This window comes from Chanodichthys erythropterus, chromosome 22 (genome assembly GCF_024489055.1).
Source record: "Chanodichthys erythropterus isolate Z2021 chromosome 22, ASM2448905v1, whole genome shotgun sequence".
Lineage (NCBI taxonomy): Eukaryota > Metazoa > Chordata > Actinopteri > Cypriniformes > Xenocyprididae > Chanodichthys > Chanodichthys erythropterus.
Window position 1 is genome coordinate 8,148,309 of NC_090242.1, and position 15,922 is coordinate 8,164,230.

The window sequence follows — 15,922 nt, forward strand, 5'->3', positions numbered from 1 at the left end:
ATATAATTTTTTACCTCTAAAACACCACTATGTCCAACTGCGTTCAGCATTCGCTTGGTGATGTCTGATCGTTCTCTGATAATGGCAGTGATGTCTCGCGCATATACTTCAATGAGTGCCAGACATCACTTCCGTTGTCAGAGCGCAATCAGACATCTCCAAGCGTATGCTGGACGCAGTTGGACATAGTGATGTTTTAGAGATAAAAAATGATATAAATACTGTTCGGTTTCTCGCACAAACCAATCGTTTTGTGTTTTAGGACATCAATGTGCCGTCACGAGCTGCATGGTTTAATTTGGATTCGTCTGTGCATGTTTACTGACTCTCATAGATTGTGTGACCATTCACTCTTATTATTTGACTGACAGATGGCAGCGGTTGGAGTTAAAAATCATCATTTGTGTTCTACTGAAGAAACAAAGTCATCTACATCTTGGATGCACTGGGGGTAAGCAGATAAATATCAAATTTTCATTTTTGGGTGAACTATCCCTTGAAGGCAAGATAACCGAGGATTCCGCTTACCCAGGGTTTTGAATGACCTTTGTGAAAAGCCCTTATGTGTACATAGCAAATAAAAAGTATTTTCTTTGCAATAAATCTATCTATTAATCCATCTTTTATACCACTTGATCACTGTTGGGTCACAGGAGGAGTGGAGCCTGTCTCAGAATCTTAAATGATTATAAATGGCCAGTCAATCACAGGCCTCACACACAGGCAATTTAGCCTTCACCTATGCTGCATGTCTGTGGATTGTGGGAGAAACCCAAGAGCCTGGAGGAAAGCTACAAGAACATGCAAACTCCACACAGAAATGTTACTAGATATGTGTACCTAAAATGTATAGTCAAAATGTTTCTAACTTTGAGTTTGAAGCAATTCAAAAGAATGGCACATTTAAACACACAAAGGGACAAATTTACGAAACGGGGCAATTTAGCGCGAGAGCGCAATTCCACAAATGTGCTGATGTGGCAAGTTTTGCATATGATCTACTGCTGACATGCAAATTAAAAAACAAAGATGCAGTCAAATCATTTACATAATAAACAACACAATCTAACACGAGCAGCGCAAATTAGCGTTTGGTCGCAAAAAAGCAGAACTGATGCTCATCAGGTGCGGGTCGACACAGGCGCAACTTGTTACATGTACTGTATGGATAACGTCTTCCTCTGGCATTCCAAAAAAATTAATACAAATGGAAGATATTTTCTCCCTTCTCCCTTCTGCTCTCTGCGGTGTCTCCTTCTAGCAGCAACAATTGCAGTCATGTCGCCAAAATGGGTTAAGACTTGCTTTTTTGGGGCGTTAAATAATGGCCAAATAGCATTAAATTGACAAGCGCAATCATTAGTAAAACATGTTGCGTGATTTATTTAAATATTCTGCTCCCATGAATGTTGCGTCTGAAAGGGAAACTCTTACAAATACACATGCAATAAAATCAGCCGCAAAAACATCACCTTTTCAACGCTGATTTTGCACCGCGTGTCTTTAGTAAATCCTGACTGTAGATTTCTCCAAGGGTTTTTGTTGAGGGTTTGCATCGGCGCAAGTTCTTAGTAAATCTGGCCCAAATCACATAGATATATGGTACTTACCAACACTTGTGAAAGTCGTAGCTGTCCAATATGCTGCATATATATACTGATCAAATTTGGACTGAGTAGATTTAAGTCCAGCATTCCATGCCCATGATTCCTCATTACAACTTAAAAGTAAATAAAAGGCTTGAATAAAACTGAAGTTCTTTAAAATAATTCTATCACTTTTTTTCTAGTCTAGCGCTTTAATAAAACACACTTACCTTTCTTCATGGCATGCTGACAGGTACATTAAGCCAGCACAAAAATGCACAAAGAAAATCAAGATGAAGAGGCATTTTGCTATTCTTTGTTCAAATATGTTCTTATAGATGTCACGTTCATTTTGACAGAAATGCTTATAGATCTGAAACCATAACACAATTACAATGATGAAGTATCTGGATATCAACTCAACTACCTAACTGAACCCCAATTAAGCCATACACTGGTTCTACTATCCCAACCACAAAGATAAAGTCAACTTCAAGGCCCTGCAATTATACTTTTCATTATTAGTATTACAACATATTACCCAAAAAAAGAAAAAGAAAAAAAAAAAAAAAAATACTGTACATCAAACTATTTAAAATACCTTGTGAATCAGAATCAGCTTGACTAGGCCAAAAATTCTCAAGTATTCTGTACCGCCGAAGGCAAAATATACCAATTCCAAGGGTAAAACTGCAAGGACATCATAATACAAGTCCCAAGACCTTCGATGCGCTTGAAATATTATTGCAAAATCAGTTACAAGTCCTGGAGAAAAAAAAAAAGAAGAAGAAAGTGTTAGGCATCAATCAATAACACTCCAACTAATTAGTATAGTAAATTTGGTAATGCTTTGGTATAGGGAACACTTATTCTCTATTAACTTCTAATTTGCTGCTTATTAATAGTTATTAAGGTAGTTGTTGTAGCGTTTAAGTTCAGGTACTGGGTAGGATTTAGGGACGTAGAATAAGGTCTTGCAGAATAAGGCCTTAATATGTGATATATAAGTACTAATAAACAGCCAATTTGCAAGCTAATAAGCAACTAGTTAAAAGTAGTGATCGACCGATGTATCGGTTTACCGATATTTTTCCCGATATTTAAGCATTTTTCCATAATCGGGTATCGGTTTTGTAATATCGGATTCGCCGATTTACGGCGCCATCTTGTGGCCGTTTTGAGACTTTCTCCGTCTGAGGAGATCAGTCAACAACAACTCAGTGCACAGGTAAAGTATATGTTCTACTTGGTTTGCTTTAATTAATCAACTTTATTTAACATAACAGACATGCACAAATTAGGTCTGAGACAAATTCCTGATATAGTTAATTTATGCAGCATGTTTCTAAACAATTGAGACGAACTCATTGAGTCACATAGTGTAATTCGTCATGTCCTGCCCCAATAAAGACGTAACTTTACTTGAATTAAATAAAACAGACGTGAATGAGTGCATGTTGAAAATAAAAGCGCTGAATTTAATTCTTTATCTGTTGTATTTGCTCACCATTAGTCTAGAAGAAAAAGTTTGTTCATATTGCTTAGCAACTGACGGATGATCAGGAGGCTTAAGCACGGCCACTGAATGAAACTTTTGACAAGATTATATTGTTTAAACACCCTAGATTATATTATCATTTACTACATAACAGTTATTTCGCTACTACACATATAAATATAGCCTACCGCTTTGTGGAAATTAATTATTTATTATCTGCGCGATCGCGGTTGATTAAGTTATAGTCAAACTGCACTTTGTCAGTTGGCATTTCATGATTTAACGTTAGATTAAATTTAGATCATAAAATGCCAACTGGCAAGTGCTGTTTAACATTATTAGATTATATAATCATTTGATTTACTACATAACCATGATTTAGTTAATACAAATCTAAATAAATGCAGCTCTGTGGAAATTATTTAGTATCTCCACACGCGATCGCGGTTGAGTAGCCCAATTTATAGTTTTGTGTAAATGCATAGATAAGTTACAGCACTTTGTCAGAAAGCATTTCATGATCTAGACCGACAAAACATAATTAATAACACTAGTTGGAAAATGCAATGATGTATGCTGTTTTGTTTGTTACTTTCCTGACAATGTTATATATTCCAGCTAATATTATTCAGTAAAGTTTTTTTCTTTTTGTATGCAAGGAGGGAGTGATTGTTATAAATAAAATGGTTTGTTCAGCTCATTTGTGTTGTAATAATTGTCAAAAACAGAAGTGTAACAGTAAATAAATATCGGTTCTGCATATCGGTTAACGGGTACATAAACATGCAAATAATCTGTATTGGTATCGGTTATAAAAAAATCAATATCGGTCGATCACTAGTTAAAAGTGAGAATTGTTTCCCATACTAAAGTCTTACACCGTGTCTACACTAGGGTTGTAACGATATACCGGTATGACGATATATCACGGTATGAACACGTACGATTATCATATCGTGTACATTTGCTTATTTACGGTATTGTAAAAAAAAAAATAAGACGCAGAATTTCACTTGCGCATAGACAAAACTTTCTACTTCACTACACTCTAAACTTGCTCCACACATACAGCAGACAATGTCAGAGACAGAAGTTGCTATCTCTAAGCCCCCTTGAAAAATAAGTTACAATTTGCATTATGGGAATACTTTAGATATAGAAAAACAAACGCGGGGCTGTCCTCGAGTGTAGATATCCAAAAACAATGTGGGCGCAAAATAGGCCTACCTGCAAAAGGAGGAAACGCATCGAACATGTTCACCTATATTCGAGAACACCATCCGTGTAGATGCAGGTATGTTCCGTTTATAACTTAGTTCGTATGATATGCGTTATGGAGAGGGAATCCAGGAATCCAGTCATGAAAACGGAATGTACAGTATAACGCAGCGATGTCAGGTAAAAACGTGCGATTTGTTGGACTGATGAATAAAACGAAAGCAGAGCTGTACAATAAATAAAATCGTGACATGGTCTAGGCGGGGTCTGTGAATATTAAAGCGCAAAAAGACGGCTGTATAAATCTGTTTGTTTTGCGTGTCAGTCTGCGTGAATGAGCTGAGCCGTTTCCTGTACTACATACTCAAGTATGTGCGACGCTCTTATTGTTTTTTCAGTGTTTGCTGTCTCGTTATCAGAGGACATGAACACAAACATATCCAAGGTTGCTCTGAGATAGCGCTTAATGAGCATTTCATCATTTTATTTGAGAAAAACCATTGTCAAATACACTGAAACACAAAGCTCTTCATTACATCCTGTCAAAATAAAAGACCACTTTTTAACTCGAAGAAATTGACTGAAATTTATTATGATTGTTAAATAGAATGTACTTCTCAAAATAATAATAAAAAAGTTAATTTCATTTTCATCGTTTTGATAATATTTGTATTAAAAAATAAAAGCCAGAAGAATTAGTCAAGGCAGAATTTCTGAATTTTAATTATTAATAAAAGTTGTTCATGTTCTAATCCATAATCATTTATTGGTAACACTTAACAATACGGTTCATTAGTTAACATTAGTTAACTACATTTGTTAACATGAACTAATAATGAACTGCACTTATACAGCATTTATTAATCTTTGTTAATGTTAATTTCAACATTTACTAATACATTATTAAAAGCTTGTTAACATTAGTTAATGCACTGTGAACTAACATGAACAAAGAATGAACAACTGTATTCTCATTAACTAACACTAACGAAGATTAGTAAATACAGTAACAAATGTATTGCTCATTGTTAGTTCATGTTAGTTAATCCTTTAACTAATGTTTAACAAATGAACCGTATTGTAAAGTGTTACCCATTTATTAAATGTGTTTGATTGTTTTTGATTACTGAAATCTGCATAGAGAAAACAAACATTTTAATTAATTTGTTGGTCATTTTAATTGATATAAATAAAAATTGATTGTTTAATACCGTATACCGTGATACCGTGAAACCGTGATATTTACTCAGACGGTTATCATACCGTGGAAATCTCATACCGTTACAACCCTAGTCTACACTGGACGCGAGCAGCGCGACATGTCAAAACACAACAGAATCCATTATAATCAGTGATATTGTCTACACTGGATGTGGAGCGGCACGACAACAAATTCCCGAATATTAATAAATTGTTGTTATTATGAATTCAATTAACCAGACATGCGTTTTGATTAGTAAAAATGTAATTAATTAAACAATCTCTTTAATTGAAAATTTAATGAATCCAGAAAATTTTCCGAATTTGGTCAAATAAACAGAATTTGAGAAAAAAAAAATCTCATAGGGTCCTAAAAATGTAATTTTTGTTGAACTTTTAATAAACTGTTGTTAAATTGTATTAGTTTTATGATTTCAACTAATTAGACAATTTAATTTAACCATTAAAATGTCCAAAGAGTCCAAAAAAATAAAATAGGGAAAAACGGAATCCAGAAAAAATTAAAGTGGAAAACTTGAAAGATATAAAACAAAATTTGGGAAAAAATAAAACAGATTTCATAGGGCCCTAAATATGCAATGGGTCCAGTTGAGACCAATTGATAGTCTCGATGTAGTATTTACAGAAAACATGTTATTAAACAACATTTTTAAAAGAATAATTTACGAAGATATTTTAAATGTGCCTTCATTTAAAAAATGAACATGTAAATTAAATAGTACCATCTTCTGTAAACACGGCAGTGCGGAGATTCACCAGGATGTCAAATAAAGCAACAATGTTAACCAGGCAATCAGCTGCAAGGTAATAGACAGCCCAGCCTCCACTGAAGAGCCCTTAACAAGCAACAACAAAATTTGACATCTGATATTAGACAAAACATTTCAAACCTTAAAAAGCCATTACATGCACCACAGTATTTATTGAAATATTTTGATTTTACCATCTCTACTGAACCAAATAAAGTTTGTTTTACATTTTTACTATTTTGTTTTTATAAATAATGTTTTGTTCATTTTTTTCAACATGAAATATAATGATGTAAACCTCTCAATGAAAAAACAATGCTCTAAATCAAACAGAAACATACCCTTTAGGTCTGCATTGTGGGTGAAAAAAAACACCCATGTCTTCAGGAAAACTGAAACAGTGATGCACCAGAAAAAAAAGTTCTTCCAGGACTTTACAAAAGCACTGTCAGGCTGTAAAGTTCTCTTCCAAAACACCTAAAGAAATGGACATGGCAATTAAATATTAAATGGCATAACAATTCAAATTCATATAAATCCACCAAACTCACCTCAACTTGAGGAGGCTGGTTTGAAACATGTTCCAAGGATGCGACAAAAATCCTCTGCTCCCTTGTCTATAACAAAAATTTTGCATTCATTTAGAACATCTGTACAAAAAAAGGGACAATACCCTAACAGGTTTTCAAAGGGTTTTTACCCTAAAACAAAACTTAAATCCATTTCAAAAATAGCCAAGAGCAGTCATTAACAATGTCTGCATGCACACTTTTAATGTGATTATAATGAGATTTAGGCAATATAGTGATTACATTTCACCTTATGTACACTAGATTGAGAATCAGAAAAGTACACAGAAAAGAATCACGTTAGAGGGTTGCAAAATTTAGTAGAGTTACTGTGGACTACCTACTAATTATAACATAAGCTTATGCACACAAGGCAACTTACACTCATTGGTGAGTGTTTACACTCAAAGATGTCAGCGCCGCGAGACAGGAGGACGGGAGATACTCTGTCCGGCCCATCACCAATAACAGCGGATTATCAGTGAAAGTCTGTGATGAAAGTTTGTAAAACTATCCAGTGTAAAATGATCACTGCAGAGCCTAAATTAATCAACCCCTTCTTCATATCATAATAAATTAATAAATTTAAATAAGGTGACCAAGCTGTTTTGCGTATTATCACAACCAGGTAATATGGATTTGCATGACGAAGGCAGTACTAGCTAACAAAATGTAGGTTGTATAACTAACGTTAATGAGTATGTCACTCAAGATTGAGCAGGCGAGCCGCTGTAGGGGCGGCGCTATGCTCGGTGACTCTAGTGCTTCATCGATAGTTATATGTTGTTAGGGGCGGGGCCATGCTCGGGGGCTCAAATTCGTCATCAAACCCCCATTTTAGCTCCGCCCAAAAAATCCTGAACACAGAATTGGTGAAAAATTCTTTAACGCTCTAACTTCACAATTCAGTATAACAGAGCTCACCGTATTTGTAATGTGTTTCAGCAATACATTTGAAACATTTATAATTGATTACAGGGACTTTAAACATTTATTAACAAAATGAATGAGAATACACCATGCTAGGTCTAACATAAAATAACAAACAGGCTAACTGGCACAACATTTATATAAAAAACAGACCAAACAGTGGAAACTCTGGAATCAAATAAATAAAGCACAGAATGAACTAGTTCTCTAGTCAAAAGCAGTGAGTAATTTTCTCACATTAATGACACTTTAACTCCCTGAGGTCTGAAAACGTGCCGGCGCGTTTTGCAGGATTTTTTTCACATTGCAGCAAAACAGACTTAAAATACTCCGTCATTTTTTGTCATAGAGACATAAGTAATATATCAATTGAAACTATAGAATATCTTCTTTTATTTGTATACACTCAAAGTAAAAACAAAATGTTGTGCTTTTTGTAAAATAAAGAAAACTAACATGATGCGTGATCTCTCCTCTCCCTCTGAACGAAGTCCAATCTGATAGTTCTCAGAAAATGAACTGTAACTTAGTGAATACTAATCACGGAAAAATTACACTTATGTCTAAAAAAAACGTTAAGATGTCAGGTTTTAAATCATGTAAGTCAAATAAAAAACAAACCTTCTGTGTTTATGTAATCTGTATGAAAAGAGAGCCATGTCAGAAGTCTGTGGTTCAGCTCATTATCCGCTAATGCGGCCACGCCCACGGAGGGAGCGCTATTCAGACGCAAATTCAGTCAATACATGCATTCATCGTCTCAATCGTGTATTTATTGTCTTGAAAAGTGTTTATCTGGATGTAAAAGTCATGGTTAGGGAGCTCTAGAAGACATGCAGTTAGTTCCTGTTTTCTTTTCTTCTATAGATGAATTTTAGATGAGTTTTTGTTTCTTTAGCGCCCTCCGGCTGCAGTATGTATTGGAAACTCCATTCATGGAATTGCCTCTTCTTCTTTTAGATGAATTTGTGGACTAAAATGCACAGAGCGCCCTCCAATTTCAAGGATGAATTGAAAACACCAGCGCTCATAGTAATGACAATGAATATTAAATAAAAATAACTCCTCTATATAGAAAATTGACATAAGCATATGAGAATCCAATATTTCTCCAAATGTGCATGCTTTTAAACTGAAAGCCTATATTCAGACTCTTTGCATCACAGAAATACATTATATTTTAAAGTATAATATAAAACCATTACTTTATATTGTAATAATATTTTTCTGTATGTTTCATATATCATAATGAGCTTGAGACATCACAGAAGTTTTTTTTCACAGCCTACCTGACTGAAATGCCTCATTAATATGCAAGTCATTTCAACTCATTACTATCCATTTATTTTGTCCTCTCAGGTGAGAATGACCCATTTTCAGTGGTGATTCACACCTCCTCACATACTGTGTTTCTTGGCAAAAAGTGTCTTACAAAAACTAAATCAATATATTGTTTTATATGAAGGAGTAGGCAGCATAATTGTTACATAATTTTGAAGCAAAAACTCTAGTCTACAACCTCCAATACCCTAAAGTCTTGTAAACACAGATTTACTATACTTTTTTTGGCCTTATTTCAGTGACTTAAGTTTTTTGTTTTTTCAATAACCACGCATAAATGTAAATGTTATTCCTTCAAAAACACAAACATGTACATACATGTTCCTCACATATTATTGTAGCCTAGTTTGTGCTGAATACAGTGTAATGACACTTTTTCCTTTAATATGTTTATGAACAACTGAAAAAAGCACAAATGTCAGGGCATGTCAAAACTTCTCCAGGCCCCAAATCAGCCTCAGACTCCAGAGGGTTAATATAATGCAGTATACTGATGGTTGAAAACATTGAAAAGAACACATTTAAGGAGCGCCATTGGAAAAAAAAAAGTCCAAGATGTCAATAGAAATGTGTTTTGAATATGATGATATGATGAAGTAGATTAAAACAGTGACCAGTATGTGACTTCATCATTTATGCTGTGCATATGTGAATACTAGCAGTAAAAATAACCACAATTCTTAGCTAATAATCAGAATAATGAAAATTGCCTGTAAACTGGAATGAAGAGGTTTGCTTGTGTCATGTAAACATCTTACTGTGATTAAGGCCCAATCCCAATTCTACCCCTTACCCCTTCCCCTTTCCCTTTGTTTCACACGTGCACGTGAAGGGGTAGGGGTGTCCCAATTCTCATTTAGGGGGAAGGGCCAGGTAGCCCTTCAAATGAAGATTTTTCGGGACCACACTTCAGACGAAGGGGTATGATAAATTTCCAACATGGCCGACCGAGCGAGCAGAGAGACCCATAAATGTATTTTTTTTTTACGGTAAACAGTATTTTAGTAATAAATAATCACTTTTATGTTGCCTTTAATCTTGTGTTCATGTATACGGTTATGTTCTCAGAAAAAAGATTTGTTAAAATCGCTATAAAAAAGTTCGCTAATGTTTTTTACTTTAATGATAGTTCCACAACATATTTTTTTATATTTTATTGAAACCCGCGTTGATTTGACAACATAAATTCAAATCCGGTGGCAGCTAACTTGTCTTTTTGCCGCATGCCTGATTAATGTATTGTTTTTTTGTGGTTATGTCCATAAATACGTGTACGTTACATGATATAAACAAAAAGTGCATTCAGTTTGAGTGCTTTTTCATCAGTATTGTATGTTCTGTATCAACCAGGGACTCCTGAGGAAACACGCAGGCTCGTCTCCTTTGTCTTATGCGAAGAACTGAAGACAAAAGCAAAAAAATAGCTGTCGCCCAAGCAACAGAGGTCACTACAGCTAACGATGGCATCTTTACACAGCAGATTTATGGCTGTTCTGAAGCGGGTCTGTACCTGCTCAGAATTCAGTGTAAAGACGCAATGCCGTGTTAAAGAAGACCTAAAATACGCCGGGTCTGACCCACCTCAGCCCCTAGTATCAAAGGCGAGTCTGATACTGTTCTGGTTCAGTATAAATGAATGCGGAATATAGCCGCTCTAAACTACGTCATTGTCATGACAACCAAAAGCATTCCAGTCAGCTCAGGCAGCGCGAGATTCAAGAAGCAGGAGACGAAACATATAACTTAGGGCAAATAATAAAAATATTGTCTACCCTCAAGAGGCATTGAAGTAAAAGAGTCCTGTACTCACATCGTGAAGCAAACCACCAAAATAACAGCAGAGAATCGTCGTGTGTCATCAATTGGCTTTCGCCGTTTGTAATAATCCTATGAAGAGACTGTCAGATCAACGCCGCTGCTACATTTCTCTCAGATAAGGTAAATGCTTAAAACAATCGGCGTCACTTTGATTGTGTACTGTTATATTATCTTCCAAAAATCATCTCCTTGAGGACGATATTTCACCCACACACGACGGTCTGTCTGGTGATCTGCTGCTGCCTGATACACGCAAATGCTAGCATCATGTTGTTTCTGTCTCTTTGAAAAAAAAAAAAAAAAAAATGTTCGACCTCTTTTAATCCTGTTGTGAACTACCTGGTGTAATAATGAATAATTTTTTGTTGCATCGTTCAATTTTTATTATGACAAACATCAAAGCGTGAGATATAGCACGCAGTTTACTACTTTAAATTTTCGTATTTTTATTTATTTTTATTTATTATTTAATAATTTTTCAAATTAATTTTGTTAAAACTGTTAGTTTTGAAATACTTATGTTCAAAGCATTGTTTCCCGCAATTTTAATTCCTGCGTAAATGCATTCATGCCGTTTCAGAGGAGCATTAAACAGTCTGTGTAAATGCACATTTTTGTGATTTTATGCCGCTTCAGAGTTGGTTTCTGTGCCACTTTTTCTGTGTAAAGATGCCTTTAGAAGTGTGTGATAAACATCAGCGCATCTATGACGTAGGAGCTAGCGACGACTTATGATGACGTGTAACGGTCTAGTAGTGGTGTCCCATTTCTTAGGGGAATATTTTCAGCCCTACCCCTTGTTTCAAGGGGCAAGGGGAAGGGGTATAAAATAGAATTGGGATTGGGCCTAAGTCCTACTTATGATAATAATGACATTATTGGTGCACATATAAACATAGTCCTTCAGTCACTAACCTTAAGATTCATGGCCTGCTTCTTGTCAAATGCAACATTTTTGGGGAGATAGGCAACTCCATATGCTTCTCGTAGGGGATGCTTAAAATTTTGAATACGTGTCTTGGGAATTCTGACAATCTTAGCACCAGCTTTAAAAAAAGATATGAAACTCTGTTAGTGTGCCATCATTGAGAATTCTTATTGTAAAAACAAACCATCATAAATCAGCAAAAAAAAAAAAAAAGCTAAATGTTATTACCTTCAGGGTAGTCAATAAAGAGTGAAAGCAATTCCTTGTGTTTCAAAACGGTAATTTCACACAATGTTAATGTTCGCACTATAACATTTCTAGGGATTTTGTACAGCAAAAGGGTCTGGGGAAAAAACAGATAAAAAACAAATGTGTTTACAGAATATACAATTGAATTAGGTTTTCTAAAATCTTCAAAAAAAAAAACAAATCCTACTTTTAATGAAAAGTTTTCACCATATTATCAAAGAGAGATAATTATATATCTTATATAATATAACAAGCATTTTAGACTAAAATATTTTTAGGATATAATAATTTAGGATAGTCTATTATATTTTAGTAAATCATTTATAGATGTTAATATTGAGAACAGAGATCTGAGCATTATACCTCTCCAAACAATGTGCCAGGTAGCAATTTTGCAATCTCATTTCCAGAATCCATACAAAGAACCTGAAAAATAGAGCAAATGAGTTCTTCAAAACTTACTAAATCATTGTCCTCAGATGTCCTCACAGACTTATGTTAGGCGTACCTGTAGAAATCCATGCTTAATGTAATACAGATTTTGATTAATTTCTCCAGTTTTAGCCAGAACTTGTCCAGGACTGTACATGTAGGTTTTTAATCTCAGTGACAAAGCCCTTTTAAAGCCATGTTCTGCGTCTCTGAACATCTTGGCCTAGAAAGATGGACAACTTTAAGATAAACATAAAAAGTCTTTGCAATTGTATCAACAGTTAATCAAAGACGCTATTATGCATTATTATGGCCTCAGATAATTTATTAGATGACTCACTTTTTTAAACAGAGATTTGTGACAAGAACTTGAAACATCTGAATGCAGGACAAACGGGAGACCGTCCAAGAGTCCTTGAACGACGCGACCCTTGTGGTGGTACCAAAGATGGTAATAATAGTCGTGCACCCACAACTGGATTTCCTCTGGCAATTCCATATGCCTCTTTGATTAAAAGGGGGGAAATAAAGATGAAATTACAAGTAGAAATGACAGACAGAAAACTAAAATCTTATTACAAACCATGTAATGATGAACAGCCTCCATTCTATGGTAAAATCTTCCTCTTTGAGCCATCATGTTGCTTATAACTGAGCTCAAACTAGACATGCTGATTCCAAAGGCAAGAAATCCAACCACCATCACAAGCGATGCAACTGTTGCCTCTTCCAAATTTGTGGCATGTATGTCTCCATAGCTGTTCAATATATTTAATGAGTCAATATGACGAAATAATGTCTTTTGAAGAGCAAAGAATATATAAGGTACAGTATTTAAAAGGGGTCCTTGATAATGATTTCTAACAATTCTCACCCTATGGAGCATAGTGTGATGGTTGACCAGTAAACCGAGGTAGCATAGAACTCCATGTCTTTTACTCCTGTCGAATTGGCTGAAACTGTAGAAGAAACAAAAACATAGCATATGAATATATCTCTGGTGTCTCCAGAATGTGTTTGAGAAGTTTCAGCTCAAAATACCCCACAGATAATTTATTATACCCTGTTGTAAATGCCCATTTTTGAGTGGAAGGAAAAACATGCTGTTTGAAACAGTTCATGTGAGTTCAGTGGTTCTATCTTAATAATATATATATATACAAGCGACAATAAAATACTTTTTGCTCCAAAAAAAAAAGACAAAATAATGGCTTCTCAACAATATCTAGTCGATTTCAAAACACTGCTTCATGAAGCTTCTGAGCTTTATGAATCTTTTGTTTCGATTTAGTGATTCGGATCTCCTATCAAACGGCTAAACTGCTGAAATCACGTGACTTTGGCGCTCCGATCCAAAGCAGTGTTTTGAAATCGGCCCATCACTAGATATTGTTGAAAAGTCGTGATTTAGTTTTTTTTTTTTTGGCACACAAAATGTATTCTCGTCGCTTTAGTATATTAAAGTTTAACCACTGTAGTCACATGAACTGTTTCAAATATGTTTTTAGACCTTAAGAGTTTCAATGGCCTTGCTCTCAATAGAGGCCTCACTGAGCCATCAGATTTCATCCACAATATCTTAATTTAAGTTCCGAAAATATAATTAATGATCTGTGGGGTATTTTGAACTGACTTCTTGTATTTTTTAAATATATTATAATATTATTACAAGATATTCTTGTAAAAAGGGGCATAATAGGTCATTCTGATTATGCTATGTTAGCAACTTAACAAAATAGTGTTGTCTCTGAGGCATGGTACAAACAAGTTACTCGCTGTAAATACACAAATATGCTGTTCACACAATGGTATTCTGGCTTTTTATCAGTGACCCAATGGTCAAAGATGTCCATCTAGCGCATATTTACAAAGAAAAAAGCAGTGGAGCTTACTGTAAACAGCGAGGAGTGACGACATCATCTCCATATGAATTTTATGATTGTCCCAGAGCAAACTTCTTACGTCAGCATGTTCTAACTTCGTATGTGCTAATACTGGTAATCTTTATTCCTTGTTCGTTGTAACGGGGATATGATATGTTTCCATACACCTATTTTTATGCGTGTTTATGCATGCAATTCATTTTTTCAGTTTAACGTGTTAAAATATTTAATGCACTTAAAGCAGCATCCGTTTTTCCATTATAATTTGGCTAGCGTTACATTATATGATCACACTCTTATTTGCGCAAATGCTTTTAGACCATTCAGGCGCCACAAGAGGAACGAGAATGAGCTGCCTGTGAATGTCATGTCTGTGTGACACAGAAAGACGTGCGCAAGTATCGAGTTCTCTTTTGCACTTGAACAAACAATAAGACACAGAATTATGCCAAAATGCCAGTTTGTTGAGTATCCTCATAAGAGCAATCTTAAATTAGTTAAATAATGTTTTAAATGAACTTAAAGAGTTGTGAGAAAATGAGATGCACATCAGATCCGCGTCATGTTCGGCAAAGGCAGCTCTTACACCATGCCCACATCAGACGCAAGCTGCGTGGCGCAACGCATCAAAAGACAATAGAATCCAGTGATACTGTCTACACTGGATGGGGCGTGGCGTGACACAACAAATTCCAGACAGGTTCTATGACATTTATTATAATGGTTCTATGTGAAGATTGTTTAGTTCACTTAAATTAAAAGTTGTTGTAATAAATGTTGAAATTGATAGCTTTCAGTTATTTTGTAATGTTGAATGTCTATAATTAATGTTACAAAAAAATGCATTTCATATAGACATCAGTACCAGTATTAGAATCAGTGATACTGGCCTTCATTCATAAATAGATACCATTAAACAAATATTTAAAATATACTAGTGATGCAATGATACTACATTTCTGTGCCGATACATATTGCCGATTATTCAGAATGATATAGGCCGATGCTGGACTGTGCTATTGACCTGCTACCTGGGGCGACTTGTCCATCCCGGAGCAGAAGGCCATGGAAGAGTGCATCCAGGAGGCACTACAACAGCAATTCATTTGTCCATCTACATCCCTTGTAGAGTTTCACGAGTTCCACACAACCTCTGTGCACTTTCTGGGATACATCATCGACCAACACAGCATCCAAATGGACCAGAGGAAGGTGGAAACTATCCAAAACTGGCCCCAACCCAGCCGTGTAAAGGAACTTCAGTGTTTCCTGGGATTCGCTAACTTCTACAGACGATTCATCCACAACTACAGTCTACTCAGCTCACCCCTCACCTGACTCCTCAAGGGCCGGGCCAAGTCTCTGTCCTAGAACCCTTCAGCCATCAAAGCATTTCATCATCTTAAAGAAGTCTTCCAGTCTGCTCCGATCCTGGTACACCCTAATCCTGATTTCCCCTTTGTTGTCGAGGTGAATGCCTCCACCCCTTGGGTCGGAGCG

General features: G+C 35.5%; 1 protein-coding gene across 1 annotated transcript in view; it reads right to left on the reverse strand.

The window, feature by feature from the left end:
• cngk (cyclic nucleotide-gated potassium channel) overlaps positions 1 to 15,922 on the reverse strand; it is a 67,622-nt gene that overhangs the window by 37,156 nt on the left and 14,544 nt on the right. The window contains exons 5-17 of the mRNA XM_067375338.1: positions 13,414 to 13,492; positions 13,123 to 13,297; positions 12,880 to 13,044; positions 12,616 to 12,762; positions 12,471 to 12,533; positions 12,087 to 12,201; positions 11,846 to 11,976; positions 6,824 to 6,889; positions 6,614 to 6,749; positions 6,246 to 6,359; positions 2,188 to 2,351; positions 1,817 to 1,959; positions 1,611 to 1,720 (exon numbers count right to left, since the gene is read on the reverse strand). Coding sequence (XP_067231439.1) covers positions 1,611 to 1,720; positions 1,817 to 1,959; positions 2,188 to 2,351; positions 6,246 to 6,359; positions 6,614 to 6,749; positions 6,824 to 6,889; positions 11,846 to 11,976; positions 12,087 to 12,201; positions 12,471 to 12,533; positions 12,616 to 12,762; positions 12,880 to 13,044; positions 13,123 to 13,297; positions 13,414 to 13,492 — 1,608 coding nt within the window. The remainder of the gene's footprint in view (positions 1 to 1,610; positions 1,721 to 1,816; positions 1,960 to 2,187; positions 2,352 to 6,245; positions 6,360 to 6,613; positions 6,750 to 6,823; positions 6,890 to 11,845; positions 11,977 to 12,086; positions 12,202 to 12,470; positions 12,534 to 12,615; positions 12,763 to 12,879; positions 13,045 to 13,122; positions 13,298 to 13,413; positions 13,493 to 15,922) is intronic.